At 40.0% G+C, this 26,609-nt stretch overlaps 1 protein-coding gene across 3 annotated transcripts; it reads left to right on the forward strand.

Annotated features, from left to right (window-relative positions):
• The first annotated feature begins 2,807 nt into the window (after window positions 1-2,807).
• Window positions 2,808-25,110, forward strand: MIER3 (MIER family member 3). 3 transcript variants are annotated; one of them, XM_083883658.1, is made up of 13 exons: window positions 2,808-2,864; window positions 3,513-3,537; window positions 5,666-5,811; window positions 7,596-7,730; window positions 9,179-9,299; window positions 11,484-11,569; window positions 11,763-11,835; window positions 13,905-14,056; window positions 14,511-14,592; window positions 18,747-18,841; window positions 20,700-20,827; window positions 21,011-21,156; window positions 21,239-25,110. In XM_083883658.1, the coding sequence occupies exons 1-13, from the start codon at window positions 2,856-2,858 to the stop codon at window positions 21,694-21,696; spliced, it is 1,656 nt and encodes a 551-aa protein (XP_083739784.1). In that variant the 5' UTR covers window positions 2,808-2,855; the 3' UTR covers window positions 21,697-25,110. The 3 variants fall into 3 exon arrangements, with proteins under 3 accessions (XP_083739784.1, XP_083739785.1, XP_083739786.1); XM_083883659.1 differs by having other exon boundaries at window positions 18,750-18,841; XM_083883660.1 differs by lacking the exons at window positions 2,808-2,864; window positions 3,513-3,537 and adding an exon at window positions 3,578-5,215.
• The last annotated feature ends 1,499 nt before the right edge of the window (window positions 25,111-26,609 follow it).

A 26,609-nucleotide genomic window follows, 5' to 3' on the forward strand; every position in this document is an offset into this window, starting at 1 on the left:
GTTTCTTTGCATTTCCATTAAAAACAATTCTAGCCCAGTAATTCACCATCCTCACTCTTCATCTTGAGCTGCACTCAGTAAAAACCACTGGGAGGTAAAACATCTTGTAACAGCATAGAATATAAGTGCATTATAGATATTACAATCCAACCCCCACTGACATGCAGGATCATAACAGCTCTTTTCAAATATTCAAGATACAGATTTTTTTTTCTTCATCTTAAGTATTGGAATATGCAAATATTTGTATGTTTTCCTGTACAGCTACGATTTCTGAGTGCAAAACTAAATTTCAGTGAAAATTCTTCTTGCTGGTATGCTTTAGAATCCAGTAATTTTTATTTTCCTTGCAGCCCCCTGTCCAGAGCTCAGAGCACTAGTTTCTCCAGAATACTTGCTGCACCCTATATGGCAGCTCTGGAATATACATCATGATCTGCTGTGATAGAGCTATGAGCTCATAGTATTTTATCAAAGAGGACTGAATAATAATTTAAGAACTCAGTTCTAAATCTGATAAAATATTTTAAATAGCAAATGAACAATAGATTTTTCTGTAAAATAGCACACAATTGAAAAGCTTAATCATGATCAACAGTGAAATGACTCTGAAGTAAACTACTTCAGGGGTTAGGAGCTAGGAAAGTTACTTGTATCCAAACTGGGGAGAATTCCTATTAATAAAATATAGTAGCAAATATGTACTTCCCTGAACTGAAGTTTTTTTTCCTCCTGCATTTTCTGTGCAATTTTATTGATAAGATGAACAGGCCTGTGTATATGTTACACATTCTGAGCTCATTGAGGAGCTATTTGCATTACCCAACCTGAGGCTTCAAGAGAATAGGGAAGTGGATTTGCTGTATTTAGAAGGAATGAAACTTAGAGAATATAAGTAGCTTTAGTGGGTTATAATGGCATTCTGGATCAGTCAGAGGTCGAAAAGATTAAATCTGCTTTCTTAATTTTTGAGTGGAAAGGATCGACTCTTTCTTCTTAATGTTTGAGTATGTGCAGTGTGCCCTGACATAGCCCATCTGTCTGTTGCTGACCATTTTTATCAGGTAACTTCAAAAAACATGAAGGCTGATCAGGCAACAGAGGTTGAGGTACTGATGAAGCTGCCAGTGACTGTGACAGCTTTCCTAAAATATGTGTTTCTGCAATGACTTGCCATTTTTGTGTTGTCAGGATTCTACCCCAGGTGCATTGGGAGCAGTATGACTACACTGTATGTAGTTTGCTACTACTGCTATGTAGTTTGAAGGTATACAAACAGCTTTGAGTTCTGGAATTATATTAGATTCAGCAGTGCAGCAAGACACAATTTAATTGACTCTGCTTTTCAGAGCAACAGGTCCCAGCAGAATGAATTGAGTGTTTTAGAATTCTCTTGCTCAAGTACCTAAACTAGTTTCAGATCTCTATACTGTCTTCAAACCAAATTTAAAATGCATCCAAAGCAGCCATTCACTTTGTGTACAGCCTTGAGCCTCCCCAAAGCCCCATGTGGGACACAGCCCAGGGCACTACTGCCCCTGAGTATTGCTTTGACACACATCACCCTCCAGCAGAGCTATCTATATTCAATATACCAAGTATGGCCATTGAAATTTGGCCAGAAGCAGAAACTTGTGAATTCAAAATTAAAAGCATCAGTCTTTATAGCCTGGGATGAAAGACAGCCCAATCAGACTGTATTTATAGAGGGACAAAACGTGCTTCTAAGAGAACAGGAAGAGTATGGCCAGCAGGTGAAGGGAGGTTGATCCTCTCCCTCTGCTTGGCCCTAGTGAGATCACATCTGGAGAACAGTGTCCAGTTCTGGGCTCCTCAGTACAAAAAAGGACAAACACTACCAGAGACAGTCCAGTGAAGGGCAATAAAGATGATGAGCGGTGTGGAGCATCTCTCTAATGAGGAGAGACTTCTGGGCCCATTTAGTTTAGAGAAGACCGAGAGATCTCATTGATGTGTGTAAACATCTCAAAGGCAGGTGCCAATAGGATGGTCATAGACTCTTTTCAGCGGGGCCCAGCAACAGGACAAGACCTAATGACCACCTATTATAACAAAAACTGTTCCACCCACAGGAGGAAAAGCTTTCCATGAGGGTGGCAGTGCACTGAACAGGGAAGTCATGGAGTTTCCCTCTCCTGAGACATGAAACACCCGCCCCGTGGCAGGGCTTTCAACCAGGGAATCTCCCGAGGTCCCTTCCAACCCTAACGAGTCTGTGACTCTAGAAATGAGTAGATATAACCCGCACGTAACAGACATGGCACTTTCTAGATAAAAACCCTGCAAAGTAATTTTTACTTTCTCTGTTTGCCAGAGCAGACAACGCACACCAGAAAGGCTGAAGGCTCTGGAGTTTTGGCTCATGTTCCTGACACTTGGGGCCTGGGGGTCAGCGTGACGCCGGCCCTGCTGCCCGCCAGCCCCGGTACCGGCTCTCCTGCCCACCAGCCCCGGTACCGGCCCTGCTGCCCACCAGCCCCCGGTGACACGGCGGGTCCGCTGGGGCTCCCGGCCCGGGCTGTCAGAGCCACCGGCCCCGAGCGCTCCGCGGGCCGAGCCGCCCCCACCGCCGGGGCGGGCGCCCTCTCCGGGCGGGGCCGGGCCGGGGCGGGCCGAGCGCCGTCGCCGGCCGGGGCGGCGCCGCCAGAGGAGGGTCTCGGCGGGTCCCGGCGCTCGCTGCCCCGCCTCCGCCGCCCCGCCCGGCCCGGCCCGGCCTGGCCCGTCCCGGTCCCCCCGCGCCGCACGGACGGTCCGGCGGGCCCGCGGCCGCCATTGGCTCCCGGCGCCATCCGGGCACTCGGCGCGGCGCCGCCGCTCGGCCCCATCGTCCCAATATGGCGGAGGTGAGCGGGCAGAGCGGGCCGGGCGCGGGGCTCGCCCGCCGCCCCCCGGGGCCCCGAGCCCGCAGCGGCCCCGCGCCGCCCCCGCACCCCCGGGAGGCGCCCCCGCTGCCGCTCGGCGGGACCGGCGGGGGCCGCGGGGCCGGGGCGGCCGAGCCTGCGCGACCAGGCCGCGGGGCGGGCGCGGTGCCGGTGCGCGGCCCGCGGGCGGCGGGGGGACGGCGGGACGGGACGGCGGTGTCGCCGCTGCGGCGCGGGCCGCGGAGAACCGCCCGGAGGGAGGGAGGAGGAGCGAGCCCCGGGCCCGGAGCGGGGACCAGGCGGCGGCCGGTCCGGTCCGGTCCGTGACACGTCCCGGCCGGCCGGGGCTGGAGGGAGCGGGAGCGCCGGCCGGGCCTTGCGCGGCCCCGGGGGGGGAGGAGGGACGGGGAGCGGCGGGCGGGAGCCGGGGATGGAGGGATGGGCGAGGGTGAGCGGGATGGAGCGGCCGGCAGGGCGGGACGCCGAGCCCGGAGGGGAGCGGGGAAAGCCGAGTGGCGGGGAAACGGGGCAGCTCCGACGGCTGCGTGAAATGAAGGGCCCTGGCCGCTGCTGGGCCGCGGGGAGCCCGCTCTCATCTCGCTCTCATCTCGCTCTCTCTTTTCCCCGCAGGCTTCCTTTGGGAGTTCGAGCCCAGGTTCGTCCTCGCCCACCTCCTGCATCGGCACCCGGCCTGTCGCCCGCACGCCGTTCTCTCCTTGCTGCTCCTTCCCAAATTTATCCCCTCGTAGTTTTCCTAAGGCTTCGTGTGCCCGCTGTTAACCACCTGACAGGTTTTTAAGAGGAGATTTGCGCTGCGGAATCCTTGGCTTAAGTCTAGTTGCAGTTAGAAATTGCTAGGAACCAAAAAACGAAATCAAAGTTGTGTAGCACTTTTAAGTCATCATCTCAGTAAAGCCAGATAGCCTGGAGAGAGACAGCTTCTCTTGGTGCTGATAACTACAGGCTTGTCTAAATTTTTGACTTCTTGGTAATAACAGAAAATGTTTAAAATCATAACAAGTAATTTTTAAGGCTGTTACTAAATGCTGTTAAGGTTCTTTGGAATACAATATACAACCAAGCATCATTAACGTCAGCAGGGCTAGTATCAAACATTTGGGGAACATACTTGCATCTTCTTTGCAGATGCGTTCTGCAGTGTTTGTTATCATCTTTAACTACTGTGAAATTCACCGAGCTTGTATTTTTCAGTATAGTTTGAATATTTTAAATGGAGTGTTGAACATTAAGAGAAGTGGGACTTTACTAATGTAAAGTCTGTGGAACAGAACTTCCCCTTGAGTTAATTGGAAAATGAGTTAGAAAAGCAATTAGAAGCAATAATCTTGAACACACCCTAATAAGTACATGTTAGATTAAGGCGGTCAATACTTAAAACTTGAGCAGGATGTGATGGCCAACAGCAGGAGGATTAAACACATAATGTCATTATTGGAACTGTAGTCATGTTGTCAGCTATGCTGAAACTTCTGTGAGACCATAATATGGATAGCATGTGAATAAAAAGCATTTTTGGCCTGAATGTTTCTCTACGGTATAATATTACAAACTTTGACAGCTTTGTCTTAGGCAAGCTGAACAAAGTTCACTTACCTGCATGTACAGAATGAATACTTACTATAAATGATGAAAACTTGTATTCTTTAAGATTCAGAAGTGTTGGTATATACAGCTGTCTTAAGGCTGAAAGCAGTGCAGAGAGGAATACTGTATTATTTTTTGAAGAGAGTTGAAAATTTGTAGCTATTCAAAACTTTTGAAGAAGTTCCTTGATAGAAATAATTCTTGGCAAACCTTTTCTTTGATGCTTGAAAACTAAGGATTGCAACAAAGCACTAATATATGAGGGGGAACCAGAAGTGAAAGAGAAATATATTAATCTGTCCTTTTTTTCCAACCTGAAAGCCATAAAGAAGTGAATATTAAAGAGCAAAGCAACCTTGTAATTTGATTCTTTACTGTAGAACACTGACTACTGATGCAGAGTATTTTCATCTTAAAAACTGACTGACTCTAATAATAATCTTTCAAATGGCGAAGTGCATTTAAAATAATAGTACTTTTTTGATGACTTCTGAGTATCATATTCAGTAATTAAAAAGTGTCTGTTGGACCACACACTGGGTTGCTTTCATACTGGGTTGCTATTTTTAGTGTAATTTTTATGGTATTTCTTGAAATTCTGCTGTGTTTATTCTTCTAGATCAAGTGCTACAAATTAATTTTATTAGAAGACCCATTTGTGAGGCTAAAGCAATTGGAAGCGAGTCTCACTTTATTTTTGCTATTAGTAGGATGTGAAAATTCATAACGTAAGTTACCTGTTTTCCAGTGAAAAACTATGCTTGTTAACATATAAATCATGTCAATAAAATCAGAGACTATAGATCACAGCCTTGCAGCTTCTGATATCTTTTGATGTTTGTGCTTTGTATTTAATGATGATTTCAAGGGTGTTTTGAACAAGCTCTTATTCACTACAATATTAATTTGGGCTTGTACTTCCTGAAACTTAGTTTTGCTTGTTTACCTCTCCCTGCTATGCTGTTTGTAGCAAGAGAGAAAGATGTCCTTATGACTTAAAAATAGGAAAAGGAAAGGTCATCTAAAGCAGCTGAATTTGTCAAGTAGTTATGAATTTGTTACTCCACTGAGAGTTCTGACCCTGTTTATAAGAGAATTCATGCCTTTTTTTTTCTGGGATTTAATTTCGTATGTTGGTATAGGGGAAAAAAATTCTCAAATTAAGGTTTTTTTGATAGTTGGCTCTTTATCATCTGAGGATCATGACTTTGACCCATCTGCTGAAATGCTGGTACATGATTATGATGACGAGCGAACTCTTGAAGAAGAGGAAATGATGGAAGAAAGCAAAAATTTCAGCTCTGAAATTGAAGATTTAGAAAAGGTAAGAGTGACTCTCTCCATTGTGAATGTCCATATGTATTGTAACTTTCCTAGTGAAAAGAACATTCAACCTGTCATCTGTATTGTATAGTACAGTTTTCTGCAAAAATGCATTTGCAGCTTGTTTAAAAGAAGGTCAGTGCATTATCACAGCAAAGGCTGAACATAGCTTCTCAAAGGTGTTCGTGCTCTTTTTTTGTTTGTGTGTTTAGTAGCACATTTGCTTTGGTAGAGAAATCACTGACATATGTTTTAGAGGCCTGTCATCTAGGATCACCTGTATGTTGAAACTGTACATTTTGCATACTATTAAAATGACATCTAGCTGTGTTTCATTATGTTGGTCAGGTTTTACTTTTCCAATATGCAGACAAACAATCCTGGTTTAGGCAGGATGGGACACATTAATTTGCTATATAAATGGTATTTCTATGTCTTAGTTTCATCAGTTTAGTGTTCAGTGGGTGTACAAAATGATCAGTGTGCTCTTTGGCTTTTCCTGTTCCATTTTACTTCTTCTTAATAAGAAGTTTTTCATATTTACACCTCTTGTTCATCCATGGCAGTGTAACAAACATTCTAAATTCTTGCTGAACACCCAGAAATTGATGCTGCTTGCATTACTCTTTGGTGATCCACACACACCACTCGGCATAACTGCAAATTTTGGTCAACAGACTCCCAAAGAAGTGTGTTTTTTAGCATGAGATACAAGGCTGTGTTTATATACTCCGTGTTAAAACAAATTTTCTTTTGCCTTTAAAAATTTTTTGTCTTACTCCCTTTACAATTACAATTTTGCTGATTATGAGCTTGCTGTTATAGTAGAGAAGCAGTTGGCCAGGTCCGATGGTTAAAATGGAGTTTTTACTCCACAGAATTCTTTTACTGCTTCTATAATAGAAGAAAGAACTGAGGGACACTTATGCTGAAGACTTCATTACTTCATGTCCTCATCCTAGAAAGACTTGGACATGAGTTTCCATTTACCCATTCTGAAAAGCCTTTGCAGGTCTTAAACCTTGCCTGGCTAAAGACAAAAAGGGAATTTAATGAGTGTATGAGTTCGAGGTATAACTTTTAGAGCTGTAAATATTTGAAAATATTTTTCATACTCTGATGTCTTGAACCAGGTAACAAAAAAACCCCTTCACTGTTTATTGTGTTATTAATTGTATTAGGAGGGAAGTATGATGATAGGTATTAGAATCACTTGACCAAAAGCTATTGGAAAAGACAGGTTAAAAATCAAGCCTTTCTCTTGATTTTTGCCTTTTCTTGGCAAACCTTGCCTTTTCTTTGTCACTCTCTTCTCACATTCTCAATGGTTAATGTAAAATACATTCTGCAGGAGATGAAAAGAAGGGCTTAGAAGTTGTGAATTGGTTTACTCTTGTGGGGTTTTCACATGTGCAGCTGTAGCCATGTAGGAATAAAATCTTCAAGATTTTTTGTATTTCTCTTGAAGAAATATTGATAAATCATGTTCTACAGTGTCAAGTCTGATAAGGAGCAGATTTTTAATACTTACTCTTGCGTTTCATCCAGTAAAATGTTTTCCCCAACAGCTTGACAGAACTTTGCTATGTGCCAAGAGACATGTTTATGAATTATTGTTATCATGAATCACAACATTTTAAACCTTTAATCATTCCTGCTCTCAGCTGAGATTTTCTTTGTTTGTGTTTTATTTCTGTTCTTCAAAATAAGTCTTACTCTCTTGGGGCTGAACTGTTTACAAGTAATTGGCAATATGTTGAAGCATTGTAAATCTTCTTATATTAGGAAGGAAACATGCCACTGGAAGATTTGCTGGCATTCTATGGCTACGAACCCACGATTCCCGTTATGCCAGGTTCCAGTGCAAATAGCTCGCCAAGTGAACTCGCAGATGAACTTCCAGATATGACTCTAGATAAGGTAAGTCAGAACCATTTTCACCTGAATTGCTGTTTAAAAGCAGAAATCCGAGTGGATTTAAATCACACCTCATAATCTCTTGATGTTACAAAATACATTTTAATCTTTGTTAATTTCAATATACATTGTCACTCTGGGATCCTACTTTTTCATATACTGGCATATTGGGCATCTAGTTCTAATCAATATCAGGATATTGAGCATCTAGTTCTGATAATGATGCATAGCAACTTTAGTGTCACTATATTAGTACAAAAGAAAACTAAATATGTCAACAGTTATTTTAAAACATGTGTGAAGAACTTTTAAGTAGGAGGTTTGTTAGTTGTTTCAGGTTTTTTTAGTCAAGAAATTGGATTTTTCAGTAATATATGCAATGTCCAGAAATAACTCTGACTTCCACCACACATCAAGTGTGTGGTATGAAAAAATGGTATGAAAATAACGTCAAAATGCACTCTTGAATGCTTTGGAATTTTATTTTCAAATACGTATTTTTTAGAAAGGTCTCAGCTTTGGGGAGTGAGAGATTGTTTTTTATGTAGTGACTATATGTGTTGCATTGCTCATACAAACCCATGAAACTTCAGCTTTTGTGGTTTGTGAGTTGACTTTAAATTCTGAGATTTTATTGTGATTTTTGGCCACAAAGCATGTGCAGCTTGTAGTTGAGCTTAGAAAGTATGCAAGTAGTAAGTACATGTCTTTTTTTTTTTTCCTGTGAGTATGATGTAATGGTAAACTCCACAGAAAGAAGGATATAATGATGGCTCTGCACATCTGATTCTCATTAGGATTCACAATTGTGTTGAGGCTACAAAAATGTAGTCGGCTTGTTGTCTAATACAGTTCTTTCCCTTCCAAATCTCTGTCAGAGGGGTTCAAACATGTCTGCTATTGGAGGAAGTATGCCTTTTCTTTCTTAATATTGTTTCTTTAACCTACAAAAATGTCAGATCTTCTTGGTGTTTTGTTACATGGAAGTATCCTCTCAGCAAAAGTCTACAGGAAACCTGGCTGGGCTTTTTTTTTGGTTGGTTGGCTTTTTCCCCAGAGTTCAGGAGCTAGTAGGCTTTTAAAGCTTCGGTGTGTCTGTGATGCGAAGAATGACAGAACCCTAAGTATGCGAGGCAGTTTCCATTGGTGTTTCTTACTGGAACCAGTTAGAGGAACATCTGAGATTGATGCTTGCAAAATTTAATTCTTGTGCATTTATTTTAATAGAAGACAGAGGGGAGCAACTATGTTTGACTTTGAAGTGAATGGTTATATTCTTAGAGTGAGTAGGGGCAAAGTAGCTTTTTATTTAAGGGAGTATTGTTGCTAAATTTTTTTATGGTAAGGTAAACTCAATTAATGAGGCTTACAATTGGCTGAAGCTAAGTGCTTACCAGTCTATATTTTATAGTCATTCTGAGGTTGTTTTTTTTTTTATTTTAATGATGCAGGAGGAAATCGCTAAAGACCTCTTGTCAGGTGATGATGAAGAAACACAGTCCTCTGCTGATGACTTGACACCATCAGTTACTTCACATGAGGCTACTGACTTCTTTCCTCGGCCACTAAGATGTAGGAAACCTAATTTTATAATAGTACTCAAAAAATCCTAGCATTATATATAGCTTCATACCATAAAATATAAAAATTGAGGAATACTACTCACTGTACCTGGAGTTGAGAAGCAGTGCTTTGCAGGATGTTGTACATTGAACATTGCCTTTGGTTGGCATTACTGAGTACTTTAAAGACTTGTATTTGGTTCTCTGCTCAAAACACAAGTAAAATTAATTTCTCTATAAATACAATTATTTCATAATCAGTAGTTTATACACTATTGAGGAACACCCTTCATGATTTTCAATATGTTAGTGAATTATATGAACGTGTAACCCATTCTTTTAAATTGGTGTTTCTGTACTAAAATTTTTGCTGCTGCTTTTAAACCAGTGACTTCTCCGTGCAGCCTGTGGATGTGAACTGGGATGCAGTGTCTTTGTGATTATTTCCCTTCACACATTCAGCACTTTTCCATAGAACTGCATGGGGTGAGCCAAAGTAGTTTTATATGGGATGGGGCCTGAAAACCCATGACCACCAAAATGTCACTGTCCACGGAGCTGTGATGGGAAGGAGCCAGTGGCTCAGTTACCCAGCCTGGATGAGATATTCCTCATTGCCTGTTGTGTCTCATTTTTTCACTGGTGTCCTAGAGTTAGAGCAGTATGGAGGACTTTTATCACAGTTTTAATTTGGCAAATTTAATCTTAAATCTTAAGGTATTCCGTGGGGAATTTCATTTTTTTAGAAGGGGGAGAGGATAAAGGGATTGTGCTGCCTCAGTCACCAGCAGTCATAGCCCTCTGCATGGTGCTGTCTGATAAATGCAGGACATTTGTATTGAAAGAGAGATACAAAAATTGTAATGCCCCTTTTTCAGTTAAACAAACTCCAAAACATGCTGGCACTTGTGAACTGTTAATGAATATGACGTTTTAAGTGTGGCAGCTTCATAGAAAAATGTGTTTAGCCCTCATCTGTACTGAGGATTAAGAAACCATCATCTTTGTTCTCAGCTCTCATGGTTTTCTTTCAAAATGTTACTTTGTTAGAACATTAAGCTGGACATTTTAAAATCAAGTATCCACCATTTCAGGGAAGGAGATGTCAGTTCTTTGTGCTGTTGGCAGTTCCATCCATTTTCTGGTCTCTGTCCATTTCCCAGATTCTAAGATAACATTAAGTTTTAAGATATGCATTATCTAATATGTAACACAGACTGTTTCATTAAGGGTACATTAATTGGGCAAATTAATTGCCTGTGATTGTCCAGGCATATTGTTCCATTCGTTCAGGTTAGCCCTTTGCTTGCTACTTGTAAAACTAGAAAGAAAGAGACTGATGATTCTAGTAATGACTGCAAAAGAAGACCCTCAGGCCATACAGTCCTGGATATTGTCTCTGATGTTCATGACGTGTTAGTTGTGATGAAGCTAAAATTTCAGCCCAATTTATGTTTTTTCTGAAGGTGGAGAATACAAAATAGCTGTAATCGTGTCACAACTGTAGATTCCCTTCTGCTGGGGATTTTACAACTATAAAAATAGAACTGCTTCAGAGCCCAGTACCACAGTGTTCCAAATTCTAAAATGTGAATTATTCTATGGAATAATGTATTTGAATTGTTTGGAAGGTTTTGCTGTATCTCTTCCTAAGGGAAGGGAAAAAAAAAATAGAGGAATAAGCAGTCTTTTGCTGTATTTCACTTATTCCATTTTGTGCGTCTCTCCTGTATCTTCTGTGCTAAGGCAGTCTGGTTTAAAGGAATGTTTTGAATGCCCATTTAAACTTTTGATGAAAGATTTTAATAGGTAATGAAGGCATGCCTTCAGCTTTACTCTCTTTGTGATTAACTTGAGGCTGTGTCATAGCCGTGGAAGTTTTCTGTTTTTTCTCTAGGTATGAGCTCTTATCTAGAAAATAAAAAAATGATCTCATTTCCTTTTGACTATTGGAAATGTAGAAGATTGTGTCATTTGCAATGATGATAAATGTTTCAGTTCTGCAGTATACAAAGTTCAGTGTGTTCCGACTCCATTCTAGTTTGGTTTTGATAGAAGTCTGGATTAACAGATGCACAATAAGTGTCTCCCTGAATAAAAACAGGTGCTCCTTTCAAAAGTAAATGATACCTTGAAGTTCTGTGCTCGAACAGAAAATTCTTCGTAGCTAAATCAAACTTCTTTGTTTCTGAAGCAAACACCACATGTGATGGAGATAAGGAATCTGATGGTGAAGATGTAGAGGCAGACAATGGTAATTCATCTGAAGATTTGAGAAAGGTAATAATTATATTTTTTAAAAGTTAGAACTTTGCAGTTAACAAAAATCTAGTAAGATTTTTAGTATGTATCTAAGATTGTACTTTCATTCAGGAATTCTATGTCACATGCCAGGTTCATGACATATTTTAATACTTACACACACAAAATATTGTTAATAACTTTTTTCTCTTCATTTTTATTACATTTTCAGGAAATAATGGTTGGTTCACAGTACCAGGCTGAAATTCCAGCTTACCTCGGCAGATGCAGTGATGATGAAAAGGGTATGTTGTTCTAATTGTCTTACTTCTTATTTTATGTTTATACATAACACTTGATGGAAGAATGTTATTTAAATTTGTAAGGTCATTTCAATTACCTAGCTGAAGTCTCAGAGACCATTAAATAAAGGTACTAGAAAATTGAAGTAGCGCAACTGTACACTTATATCTCAGTAGTGTGACTCTCCAAGTTGGAGAGGACATTCTTAAGACAAAATAAGAGTGTTAATTCTGGAGTGTCTGGTAACACTAAGTGTCAACTAACTGTAGGTCAAGAATGAGTACTTTAGTTGGAGAATCATAGCTGGTCTATGAGCGTGTAACTTAGTTTACATTGGAGATGTTCAGAACAGTCTTTTTCCTTGCTTTTTTTTTTTTTTTGGCAGGTAAAACCATGCGAGTTACAAAATTGGTATGGAAAACAAAGCAATAAGCTATTTTAAATTTCCTTGTTTGTGTCCTGTTATACTGTCTCTTAAAAATGTGGTGTTTTAAACATTATGTTACTCCAGTGCAAATTTAGGTTAAAAAATGCAGTAGTGCTCGAGTGGAAGAAAGAGCTTTATTTAATAGAGTTGTTTCTTATTTATAAGCCTTATTTAATATGTTGTTTCTTTAGAAACCTAGCACATACAGCTGTAGAATTAAAAAGGCAAATAGTGCAAAAAAAATTGCTCATGGGTGGAACAGCTGTGAAATTAAGAAATGGGTAGGGTGATATAATAATAAATGAAGGGCATTCTGTGTTTTTTTCAGTGAATTTTTAATATTCTGTAAGGTGCTTGTGTTCTTTAACATTTAAAGGGAATATTTGAGGGAATTGCATTGAGTCTTTTCAACAGTGCCACCTGCTCTGTTGAGGAATAATCCTTTGCAATAGAGAAGAAGAATATTTAGTAGGGATGGAGCTGGAAGCATTAGGAAGTGAGTATCTCCTGTGTTGCTTAAGATCTAGGAAAGCCTCCAATTTTTTAAGATTTGAGCATGTTGCTAATGGGTTGCAAGAAATGGAGGAGTGAGGACTGGATTTATGTGGAAAATTCTTCTATTTTCGTATCTTGACTTCTCAGCCAAGAACTAAGAAGTTCTTGGAACCTGAGGATGACCAAAGAGAAGTTCATCTGACAGTTTTGTCTGTAACGAGCTGGCAGTAGAGAGAAACAGTGAAAGTCTTGTCTGATAGCATGGCCAAGAGCAAAGCAGTAGCTCCCAGGTTAGAGAGCTCAAGGAGCATCTTCTGAGGTTATTAGCAAAAAGCACTGTGTTGCCCTGGTTGATAAAGAAAGCTGAAGAGGAGTGTCCCCAGTGTCACTCTGGAAGGTTGGGCTTGGTTGTAGAGGTGGAGGATTCTATGAAAGCCTTTTCTGGAAGCCCTGAAGAACTAGCAGTGGCAAATAGGAGCTTACATTTGTGCTATAGAGTCCAGCTACCAGAATTGAGCTAGAAAGCAGTTCTTCACTCCTATGAACTTCACACTTGTAACATGTCTGTCTGAAGGCTTTCTATCTTGTTAAGCTGTAAAAGAACTTTCAGAGGTGTCATTTTATTCCTCACCTTAGCCTAATGTTGTTTCCTGGAGTTTCAGGAGAGCTTTGAGCATCTCCATCTTTTGTGCTGTAACAGCCATTATGATTCTGTGTTTGAATTAAATAACTCAAATTCTATATTGCCAAGAGAGTACATGGAATATGATATGCAGTGGTAATCACATCTATTGATCAGACTAAAAGATTTGTAGTTTACTTTAGTATTGAAACATATGCAGAGACTGACAGCTTCAGGTCAGCTCTGAGGAAGACTGTACATCCCAATCATTTAAAGCATTCAACATAACAAGTTCTTAACAGCATTCAGTTGCTACTGAATGGCAAAACAAATCACCATATTGCCATTCTGTTATGTAATTTTTGGCACATTTTATTTGAAAATGAATAAATAGCCAAAGTGATCTGCGGTTAGAAAGTGGTATGATCATGCTTGATGTGACCTGTTCTCTGTATTTGTGAAATAGCTTTTAATGTTACAGCCTTAAAAATGTTTTACCTGGCATGAATTGATTTCTGTTTTATCAGCTTATGAAAATGAAGACCATTTACTTTGGAAACCTGATGTGATCTCAGAAAGTAAAGTTAAAGAATACCTTTTTGAAACCTCCTTAAGAACAGGAAATGAAAAAATGATTGGCAGAATTCCTGAAGGACTACATACACGGGACAATGAACAGGTAGGTTTTATATCCTGTTCCATTTGTGACACAGCACTTTGCAATGACCATGTCTCCTCCTCTGCTTTGTATTATAAAGGCACCACTACTCAGTGTCTTCATTCCATGGTTGGGTATTATAGGGTCAAGATCTTACTTAAAATTTTTAAGTACATGGTTAAAAACCTTGGGTATTTGAATGTCGGCAGCCTTGTGATCTGTGATGTTTCTGATTGTCATACTGTTGACAAATTCAGCCTTTTTAATAATTGCATATAATGTTTTACATTTTTTAGTTAAATGTTGCCTCAGCTTTTGGGTGGTTTTGGTTCTTATTTTTAAATTTTCATCATATATAAAGATAAATCCTCTTTTTTTTTTTACATTAGATGTGTTCACTGGAAGACTAATTTTGGAGGTCTAGATTGGATGTTAGAGAACTTTCACTCTTTCTAAAGACTTCTTTATTTTATAGGCTCTGTATGAACTTCTTAAAAGTAGCCATAATGTTAAAGAAGCAATTGAGAGATACTGCTTAAATGGAAAGGCATCTCAGGGTAAGAGAATACTTGTTTTTTCAGAAACGTGTGGTTTAAAAAAAAAAAAAAAGTGTGGAAAATCCTTGAGTAGGAATCAGATTATCAAGCATGTCCCTGTCATGACTTTAGCACAAATTAGGTGTAATCTGACAGTCAGGCAATTGGAAGTTCTGCTATAGAAGTTTGCAGTTTGTAGAAGGGACTTGCTTTTGACCTTCCCTTCTTTTCCGTCACAGCCGTTTGTAACAATGAAACAGGTTGAGGAGAGGGGTGGGGAGAGATGACATTCTGCTACTTTAAAGCAGTTCTCGCCCACTGTGTAGTATCTCTTTGAGGTCGTGATTGATTACAGTCGGATAACATTTTACCAAAATCAGGAGAATATAGGTGGGTAGATAAATAATATGCCCCCACTCTGTGCTAACATTTGTGCCATGCCAGCCCTAAACAGGCTCTACTGTATAGTTCCATAGGGGATTGAGAGCTTTGCTTGAGTCTGCATTGGAAAATGGGTTTCTATCTTGTTTGTCCTTAATATTTATTAATCCCTTAAATGAAAACCTGAGTCTGTAATTTAACAAAGAGGGATTTTTGTCCTTTATTTTTGTATATGTATCGTGTGAAGTTGCATGGGTTAGGAGATCTGCTATAAGTTGTTACTCTGGTACAAGCCCTCTGCTCAGGACTGGATCAAAAGGGAATTTGGGTGTATGCAGTTTAGGTGCTGGGAGAGACAAGTGTCTGAGTGGTTGAATCCTGGCTGGCAACTTATGTACCACACTGCTGCTCCCTCACTCCTTCTTTCCTCCACTTCCTTTTTTACGGAGACCAGAATTAGAGGAAAAAAGTAAAACTTTGGGTTGAGCTAAGAACAGTTTAATAATTGAAACAAAAAAATCATATAGTAAGAGTACTAATGATACTGATGACAATAATAATTGTAATGAAAGGAAAAGAGAGGGATAAACCCCTGAGAGGCGAGTGAGATGCAGTGATGTGGTTGCTCAGCACCTGCTGCCCAGTGCTCAGCCTGTCCCCCAGCAGCCCTGGCCCCTCCCAGGCAGCTCCCCCCAGTTCACACCCTGCCCGTGTCAGTCTGTGTTTGGAATATCCCTTTGGCCAGGTGGGATCAGCTCTCCTGGCCGTGCTCCCCCAGCCTCTTGGGCACCTGATCCCTGCAGAGCAGGGGACACTGAAATGTCCTGGATTGCACAGTTTGGCATCAACTAAAGCATCAGTGTGTTATCAGTATTATTCTCATGTGGGATCCAAAGCACAGCACTGTATCAGCCACTAGGAATAAAATTATCTCAGCTAAGGTCAAGCTTAAGGGAGTGATAAGAACTATTAGAAGAATGCTTTAAAAACTTCATGTACAAGAAAAGATTGTGTAGACCTTAAAGTATCAGCTGCAGGGCTGTATCCCAAATCCAGTACTTCGCTGGAATTTAGGTTCTTGTTTCAGGATTGAAAAATACGTCTGTCCATTTGTGGTTTAGAGGATAAAATTCCATCCTAAGAACTAGTACTCCTTACCCATACCCTATCCCCAAGTTCAAATGGAATTGTTATACCCTCGTTAAAATGGTACGGGATAGATGGAGGAGTAAGGCCTAGTAGATGTGGGAGAGGCTATGGATGTTGCCTACCTAGACTTCAGTAAAGCCTTTGACACCATTTTCTACAGCACTCTCCTGCAGAAGCTGACAGCCCATGGTTTGGACAGGTGCACTCTTTGCTGGGTAAAAAGAGCCTGGATGGCTGAGCCCAGAGGACAGTGGTAAATGGAATTACACCCAGCTGGTGTGTTCGCCAGGGCTCACATTGTACTGAGGGCAGTTCTGTTTAATGTCTTTATCAATGATCTGGATCAAGTGCAGGCAAAACCAATTTGGGTGGCAGTGCTGATCTGCTGGAGGGCAGGAAGGCTCTGCAGAGGGATCTGGACAGGCTGGATCATGGGCTGAGGCCAGTGGGGTGAGGTTCAACAAGGCCAAGTGCCAGGTCCTGCCCTTGGGTCACAACAGCCCCAGGCAGGGCCACAGGCTGGGACAGAGTGGCTGGAAAGGACCTGGGGGTGCTGGTGACAGTGACTGAACATGAGGCAGGGTGTGCCCAGGGGGCCAAGAAGGCCAAGGGCATCCTGGCCTGGATCAGCAATGGTGTGGGCAGCAGGAGCAGGGCAGGGATTGTCCCCCTGTGCTGGGCACTGCTGAGGCCACACCTGGAGTGCTGTGTCCAGTTCTGGGCCCTCACTGCAAGAAAGACACTGAGGGGCTGGAGAGAGTCCAGAGAAGGGGAATGGAGCTGGGGAAGGGTCTGGAGCACCAGTCCTGTGAGGAGCAGCTGAGGGAGCTGGGGGTGTTTATCCTGGAGAAAAGGAAGCTCAAGGGAGGCCTTATCACACATTTCAACTGCCTGCAAGGAGGTTGTGGCCAGGTGGGATTTGGCCTCTTCTCCAGTGACAGGATGAGAGGAAATGGTCTCAAGCTGCACCAGGGGAAAGTTTTAATTAAATATTACAAAGCACTTCATGGACAGGATTGTTAAACATTGGAATGGATTTTCCAAAAAGATGATGAAATCAGCATCCCTGGGGATGTTCAAGAAACAATACAAGGCTTTTGATGCTGTGGTCTACTTGACAATGGTGGTGTTTGGTCAAAGGTTGGGGCTTCATGATCTTGGAGGTCTTTTCCAACCTTAATGATTCTGTGATTCTGTAATGTCAGTGTCTGTCTCTTAGAGTAGCCATTATACTATGACCTAGTCTACCCACTGAAGCTCACTACTCTTCTCAGTATGGAAATCAAAAATACACCACTGCCAGGCAAGTTTCTTTACATGGAGGTATTTTCTCCTCTTCAAAGGTTGAGAACTCTATAGTAAGGAATGCAAAATTGATGAGGCTGAGAAAGAAAAAACAAAAAAAACCAACAGCTGTGCAATGGAGTGATTATTGCTTTCATCTGGGAGCAGAAAGGTCTTGTTTTCAGTGTCTGCTTCCAGAGATACTTTGAAATGTGTGAATGCATTTTCCCCCACTGGCTTTAAATGTTAGTTGAGTGGAAACCTTTTGGATCACCATTATGAATGTAAGATATCTGCAAAATCCCTGCTTACTTACATATACACCCAAAGGTACAATCAAGATAGGAAATCAAGAAGTCTTGAATGATTTTGTTGTCATTTGTCAACCCAAAATCCAGTTTTAGAAAAGGCAAGTTTAATCATTAAAAAAAAAAAAAGAGAGAGAGAGAAAAGAAATTTGCAGTTTCTCCTTACAAGATCTGAGGGGGTGAGAAGAGATCTGTGGCTCTTTAGGACCAGATGGTTATTTGTTTTTTTCTGGATTCCATGATACACCTAATTTCTCAAAAGCCTGGCTCATGTTGAGTATACTCCCAGTCAGTTTGTCCTGTATGGCTTCCTGACCTAGGCTTGGTGCTGAGACACTCCTTCATGGTGCATTTTACCTTTTCCAGGAGGGTATATGAGATCAGGCAAGGTGTTGTATGTTCTGAGCAGTCTGCCTCGTGCTGGCTGCATTGTCTGTGTCAGGTTGCCATTGCCCTGGTGATGACTGTTCATCCCACCCTGTTTCCCACTGTGGTTCACAGTGCCCTGCACCAGGGCTGGCACCAGGCTGGCAGTTTTGTCCTGGGTAAGGCATGGCCTGGGCTGCTGAGTGCTGGAAGGGTGTGGGCCCAGCACTGTCCTCTGGCTGCCGCAGCAGGGCTGGGCTCTGTCACAACAAGGCCATCCATCCAAACAGCATTTTCCTTCGCTCTTTTTTCTCACAACCACTGTTCTTTGTGTCCTGTGAAACAAGAAATACTGAGAAAAATTATCACACTTAACCACCTCAGTGCTGTTACCAAACGCTATTTTTTGATAGTTCTTATTAAGAACAACAAACTTTAGAAATATCCTTTGCCTTCAAGGATAAAAGATTTCTGAAATCAAACTTTTCTAGATCATTCTTTGTAAAAAAGTGTTAAATTTCAGGTAGGGTAGTTTCTCAGTAGGGGAAATAACACAGATCTAAATAACTGAATTGCTTTTTTATAGAATGAATTTGGAAATTCATCCATTAGGAACAAAAATTTTATTATTTGTAAAAGGTTAATGGGTGAAATCGTGTTTCTCATACTACCTTTATAATTGTCTAGAAGAGATGACAGCATGGACAGAAGAAGAGTGCAGAAGCTTTGAAAATGCACTTCTGATGTATGGAAAAGACTTTCATCTCATACAGAAAAACAAGGTTAGTATTTTACAGTTAAATGGAAGAGTTGGTAAATTGTATGATGCTATGTAAAGGCAATCTGTTTATCAGAAGCCATACAGAAGAAGGAAATAGAACCATATTAAAATAAATTATCATTTTTGAACTAGTTTTTCCTTTCTTTCCACTAGTATTTCCCAATGTCATTGGAAATACTAGGCATTGTGAGATGAGTCAGTGTATTATCTCTGAAATCAACTTAAGTTGACATTACTTCTATTTATGCATGTGCATAATTCAGTTTAAATTCATGCCTTTCCTAGAAGTGAACACTATTTCTATACCATGGCTATAGGAGGGGAGAATGCGTCTTTGCCTGATTTATTCTGTCACCAGGAAGGTGCAAGTTTACAGAATCAGGCTGAGTTCTTTGTTTTCATAAGGTATAGTCATCCATAATACTCTCTTTCCTGAGCCAAAAAGGAGTTCTAATCTTGGTTTGGATTGCTTCTGATTGACTCCTCTGTGCCTGAAGAGTAGGGCTTTTTGTTATTTTTATCAAAAAGCAGTAGTTGACAATATCAGTGTTTCCAAATTTCCTGTATACCTCCTTTATGCTTTTGATACTACATTAAAGTGTTTTTGTAATATTTCAGATGAACATTATAGAGTTGTGGTTGCTGTTCAACTACAGTCTGCTGTCATGCCCAGTACCTGGTTTAACCTATCCTAAATAATTTGGATAGTTCAGATTTTAAATGGACTTTACAAATAAGCATTAATGCATCAGAGATTAAAAATTTATTTTCCAACATGGAAGAAAACACTTGTGTTGATGTGTTGGTCACTATGGACCAGAATTTGTCAAAGAAATCTACTGGGTTCTTTTCCTAGGCAGAAGGCAAAAAAGTTCAGGGAAAGTTCTGGGATCCTGCATAAGGTGATGTCACTTGTATACAGCAAGTGTCAGCTAGACAAGATTTAGTGTGTAGAGGAGTTGATGTGTTTCCTTGTCACTGCAGTGCAAAGCTTTGTTAGCTGGGACTTTATGGATTAGCATATGGACACCTGTTGATTTCCTCCCCTTCCTGGAATGTCTGTGCCTGAACTAGCAAGGTGTACTACTGCACCCAGGGCATTTTGGATTCACCACTGATGTTTCTGTATGTTTGAAAACACTCAAATATATTTTATTGCCAAGGCTTTATTGGAGAGAGTTGTCTGTTGGATAGAGTTGTAAAACTGGAACTGTGGGTGATGTGATGATGATGTGAAATGTTTCTGCATCAAAAAGTAGATAAAAGTGGAAGTAATGACTTTTTCTCCAAAAATCTGGCTTCACATAGCACCTCCATTTTAGGGAAGGAGACAAACGGTTGGCATAGATAAGAATGAGTCTTTTCAGTCCTTTATACCTTCTCAATAAGGCTTCAGTTTTATTTTATTTTATTTAAGTATTTACTGTTGTGGTTTGACAACTCTGTTGCCAAAGCCTCTACAGTTCCAGACTTTCCCCAAAGGAATATATACCCCGAGTCTTTAGTGCTTCACTCCTCTTAGATCATTCATTTGCTCAGCTTTTTCCATTGTAAGAGAGGGTATATCTTACAGTTCTAAAAATATTTTATATATATATATATATATATATATATATATATATATATATATATATATAAGTACTTTAGATGTAGATAGTTTTAACCTAGTTAAAAAAAAAAAATCCAATAATGCATTGAGGAGAACAAATATAATACTTGAAACTTTAGGTCTGTTTGAAGTCTGCAAAGATTTGTTCCAGAACAATAAAAACTAACAATATTGCAGGAGTGGGAATTGGGAAGATGACAAAACCTAAGCCTTTGCATTAATCTTGTCAGTTCTTCTTGTTGCCCTTTAGGTAAGAACCAGAACAGTTGCTGAGTGTGTGGCTTTCTACTACATGTGGAAAAAGTCAGAACGTTATGATTACTTTGCTCAGCAAACAAGATTTGGAAAGAAGAAATACAACCATCATCCAGGAGTTACGTAAGTAAAACGTTTCTGGAGTGTGTTTTCTGTTGCAAATCATAAATGTAGAAGACTTCCCCGCTACCCCACTTCTTTTATTGCACTCTTAAAGCTTCAGTGGCAGCTGAAATTAAATCTATCATCATTTATAGGTCTTGCTTTACAGTTATATAATACATTATGGATGCAATGTTCTTTCAGGGACTACATGGATCGTTTGGTAGATGAAGCAGAATCCCTTGGAGGAGCAGTGCATTCTTCAGCCTTAACATCCAATAGTCGAACAGAAACTATTCCTGATCAACAGCTAAGCATTCTCAACTCTATCACTGCCAATGAGTTGACAGGTAAATCAAGAAAAAAAAAAAAACTTGGTTGGAACTACACAAACAACTATTTCATTTGCATTTGTGTTCATCTGTTTTCCAGCACTGACAAACAGTGTAGCTACAGTCTGCCACACGTCAGATGTGAACTGCCTGGATGATGCTTTTCCTCCCATGGACAGCTTACCCCGAGCACCAGTTAATCATGTGCCTGTTGGAACAGATGAATTGCTTAACTTGCCTAGCAATGGTGAAAGTGATTGTTTTAATTTATTTGAGACTGGCTTTTATCATTCAGAGCTAAACCAAATGAACATGTGCAGTGAGGAGGCAGAAAGACCCGCGAAGAGATTGAAAATGGGGATTGCTGTCCCAGAATCTTTCATGAATGATGTCTCTGTAAATAACCTTGGTGTGGACTTTGAGAACCACACACACCACATTACCAGTGCCAAAATGGCTGTTTCAGTGGCTGACTTCAGCAGTCTATCTGCAAATGAGACAAATGGTTTTATCAATACCCACACTCTCCACCAACACGCTGCCCTTCATTCAGAATGACTGTGGAAAACTAAAGAAACAGTGGGTACTTTATGCAGTAGTAGTAAACTTGGTGGGAACTGTCAGGTTTGCTTAGTCTTTCACTGGAAGTTTGAACTTTATGACATCAGTGATGTCTTTGTATGTATAGAACTATATCTTGATTTATCAAGAGTAATTTCTTTTTTCAGTCCATAAATGTGGAAATGTCATAGGATGTGTGGCAGAGTTTGGGACTAAGAGAACTCTGTGGTGCAGCTTTAAGCTCTGCTTCATTTTTTTTCCTAAAACCTGTAGACGGAGGCCACCGTTTCAAAACCAGCACAGAAGTTCTGAACAGATTGGAGTGGCTTTTTTAGTCTAAGTTACTTTTGCCGTAACGGATGCAGTGGAATAACAATGTTTACAGGTACCGATCTTGATCCCTGCTCAATGTAGCATTTTTTTCCCCCCCTTATAAAGGCAGGGATGGGTTTCTTTATTTTAAACTGCACAAACATACAAGGATGTTTTTTAAATGGAACCTTCTCTCATGTGATACTAAACTAGAGCACTTCAGTTTACAAAACAGCAAATTCATGTTGGTGGAAGCTAGCACAAGGGACTTAAGATGAGTAAAGTGAAGACCTACACTTGAATACTGTTGCAAAATAAAGGTCATGGCTACCTTACACAGAAGTAATCATGCTGCCATAGACATCTGTGTACTTTAAATTTACAGGCTTAAACAGATGAGTTTTAGGCTGTATTGTATTTGGATGGTGTTTGTCCACAACTTTGAAGAGTAATGCAATCGTGTACCTTTAGCTTTCCTAAGGCAGCTGATGTATAAAGATACAGTCTGCATAGCTTAGGATTGACCACTAACAGTCTACATTTGGAAGACATCTTAAGTTGTTTGGAGCACTGCAGGTCTAAGTGTTACAGTTTTGAGGGACTATCTAGTTTATGTAGTAATAGTGGAACCTTGAAGTACATGCTTGAAAGTTTTTATTTAGCATGGATTGCATTTATTTGTTTTGGCAAGTCATTGGCTTCAAAAGGGCACTTCACTTCCTTGGCCAAGTAGGAAAGGATGAGTAAAAATGCATCCCATAAAAGCAACTATTTAACTTTATTAAACTTTTTTATTTTGAACCTTGAGTGCAATTTAGCCATCCAGGATGTCTGTCTTGCAAATGTGTGTTCCAGTTGCTGCAGGAAGCAAGCATAGTGACATGTTGTGACATACAACTTGCAGCGTGTTCTAATGAAAGCCTGAACCTCACTTCAGTAGAATTGCCCCTGTCCTTCCATACTTTTTCTTTGCACTGTTTGTATTAACAGATTTAATTGCCACTAATTTGTTTTCATTATTCAAGCTATTAAGTTTGCATTGTTGATATTTTTAATAGTTGCTTCAAGGTTGTGCTGAGTAATTAGAAAGTAGTGACTTTAATATTTGAAAGGGAAGAGGGTATTTATTATGCATACTGTGAACTGCATTGACATCCCGAGTTTCAGATGCAGCATATGGAGTTTTCTTTACAGCATTGTAATGAAGATTGCTTTGAAGTGTTTATGCAATAGCACATTTATCATATTAAAAACAAATTAGTTTAGCACAGTGGACAAAAGTAGATATGATTTTGTAATCAGTTCTTAACTTAAACATCTGAAATATTTAACTTTAGTAAGTACACAGTAAATAACGGGTAGCCTTGGCCCTGTGTTGTACTCTTGACATTTTTAGCCAAGTTCTCAGCTTCTCACTGCTGTGTTTTGTGCTGAACTTCGTACCTTGTTTCTTTTGTTTATGAATCAACCCACTTTAAGTAATTTTGTAGAATTCTGGCCATAATCTTCCGTTGTTACACGTTCAAGTTTATCTGTGGGTTTACAGTGAGTGGCTGGTCCGTGTAAAAATCATACAAAGGTGACTGAATGCTTATACCAGTTGCACTTAAATGAACATGCCCATTTTCATTAGTTGATGCAGTAATACACTCAGTTTATCTATGCATTGCTGGGCTCTTAATGTAGGCAGGGACTTGTCTAAGGTTTGGGTTGTCAGCAAGTTGAATGGACACTTTAGTTATTTAATAAAGACTTTGACCAAAATTCAGAAAATGATATGAGAGAAAAATGATTTCCAGGTAGTCTAATGTAAATGCTGATCTTATTTAGCCTATTGGCTAGCTAGCTGGTATCGTTTACTTTTAATTCCTTGTTAAAATGAGGCAATAATTTGCAAGATTTCGTAAATATGTAAATTCTTCATATCTTTTTAGATATCTCTTTCAATATTTTCTGACTACTTCTGTGTATAGTAACATTTTTGTGCATGCTTGATGTGACATTCATAAATTTGTACCACTATGACTTTATCCATGTAAAATAGCTATTTATTGAACTTTACTTTTAAAAGCTGGACTTAACTTTTTTTCTCTCAGTTTAAACATTTAAATGGAGAACTTGTTACTGTTTATTAAAAGAATTGTGTTTAGAAAATCAGCATGGAGGTAACTGAATCACAACCATACGAAGAAATTACAATGCCTTGGCTATTACACAGTGAAGCACAATTCTTGTAACAAACTGTGATGAATTCTTTGTCCTTTGCCACGTGTTTTCTTCATACAAACAAACCAAAAAAATCCATAATGGGCAATTGCAGTGTTGGTAAATGTATCGTTTTTATGTACAGGGAATCTGAGGAGGGTAGCAGATTCATGTAGAAGTGTAACTGGTGCTGTGATTATAGCAATACCACAGTTGGTCACATGTCATCTTCCCATGCTAGGTTCTTAAGTGTTTAGTCTTCCTCTTGTAATGCTCAAACTGCTGAATTTACTTGAAGGATGTACGATACTGTTTGAAGAATACGAAATTGTGTACAATTAGGTCAGTGAATTGTGCAATTGCAACTGAGAGTGAAAAATATAGGAAAACTTCAGTTCGAGTAGGACACAGTGATACTACTTAATTTAACCAAAGTCTCTAATGAGTATTTCAACTTTGAATGTAAACTAATGGATAAACTGACCAACAGGGACGCTATTTGCCCAGCATTACAAGCACATTGTCTACAGACAGGGAAATGAAATACAGTAATTTGTAAGATAATGACAAGGTTACTATTTTTATTATTCCTATTTTTCATTGAAAGAAGAAGGAAGATGCTATCAATTGTACAATAAAGTAGGACTGGTTATAGTCTTCCTAATAAAATAGAGATTCCAGTTATTCTCAGTTCAAAGTAACTGCCCTGTGCATAACAACAAATCAAGTGACAATCGGAACATGTTTTAGTATCAGATGTTCAAGAGGAAGTCGCTGTTGTTGCATTGGTTTTAATATTTGTACATAAACACTGATTTTTTTGAGCATTATTTTGTATTTGTTGTACTTTAATACCTGGTGTACAGTTCCAGAAATAAATGTCTGGAAACCTTTCTTTATTTGTAAAGCTCTTCATGCATCTGCACTGTGTTTGCTACTTCATTTCCAGAGATATTTAGCAGTGACTGTGAATGCACTTTTAAGTGTACTCTGGGTACCCCCAAAGCACATGTTACCATCTACCTGGTGGTGCACAGAGGAGTGAAAAATGCAGAGTGCAGTGAAGCAGGTAGCTAATGAGTGATAGTTTCCCTCAGACTTTAGAAACATCATGGCTAAAGTATAGCAAAGCTCAGATGGGACTTGAATGTAGTTTCAAAGTAACACCTCACAGCAGTGTCACCCAGTGTTCAGAGTACACCTTAGCCATGGGGAAGACATACCTGTTCTCTGAGGAAAGAAAACTCACCCAAATTTTTAAATCCATGTCAAGCTAGATTACAGCTGTGAATACAAAAAATTTTACTTGGCTTAGGCCTTAATGTTGAACAATTTGAAATGCTTTTTGCTTTGATTATCCAGTCCCTCAAGACAAATAAGCATTAATCTTGGACTCTGAAAAGCTGTAAGATCTTCCATACCAATTTTGACAAATGGAGTTAGTGGAGTTCTTTCCTAGACCCAGCATGCTTGTTTTTACAGTGGCTGGCACAGTTACTCTTCAAGTGAAAAAATATATATTTTTTTTAAATTAGTCAGGAGTACAAGCTGATCTAATTCTAAACAGCAGAAGTAATTTGCCAAGTAATGACCTGTGCTTCCCCTGATGAAGAGATACAAGGATGTCTTTCTAATGATGGTCAGTACAATCTGCAAAACAAAATATCTATCCAAAACACTTACAAGTTGCACCTCCCTTTTTCAGTTGTTTAGCATAAGGATCGATGTTAGAATAAATGATAATGACTGACTCCATCTAGTTCTTGCTTTGATGCAACTGTTAGCCTTGCAGTACTGGAGTCTTAAAAATGGTTGTAATTTAGTATAGGCATTTAAACTCCTTTCAACTCAGTTACTTAGCTTAAACTTCCATTTATATAGGAAATATTAGTTTGTGCCACTAAAAAGATAGATGAAGTCCTTACAGTGCTTAGGTGATGAACAGCCAAGTCAGAATCACAGAACATGTTGAGTTGGAAGGGACTCATCAGGATCATCAAAGCTCTGGCACTGCACACAGTTCCCCAGGAGTCACATCTGTGCCTGGGAGCATTGTCTGAACTTTTTAAACTCTGTCAGGTTTGGTGCTGCGACCATTCCTTGGGGAGCCTGTGCCAGTGCGCAGCCATACTCTGCATGAAGAACCTTTTCCTGATACCAACCTAAACCTCCTCTGACACAGCTTCAGGCCATTGCCTCAGGTCCTATCACTGGTCACCACAGAGCAGAGATCAGTGCCTGCCCCTCTTCTTTTCCTCCCAAGGAAGTTGCAGGCTGTGATGAGGTCTCCCCTCAGTCTCCTCCAGGCTGAACAGACGAAGTGATCTTAGCAGTTCCTCATTCATCTCCTCACAGCCTTTCACAATCTTTGTTGCTCTCCTTTGGACATTGAT

Source organism: Zosterops lateralis (genome assembly GCF_965231275.1).
Source record: "Zosterops lateralis genome assembly, chromosome: Z".
NCBI classification, from domain to species: domain Eukaryota; kingdom Metazoa; phylum Chordata; class Aves; order Passeriformes; family Zosteropidae; genus Zosterops; species Zosterops lateralis.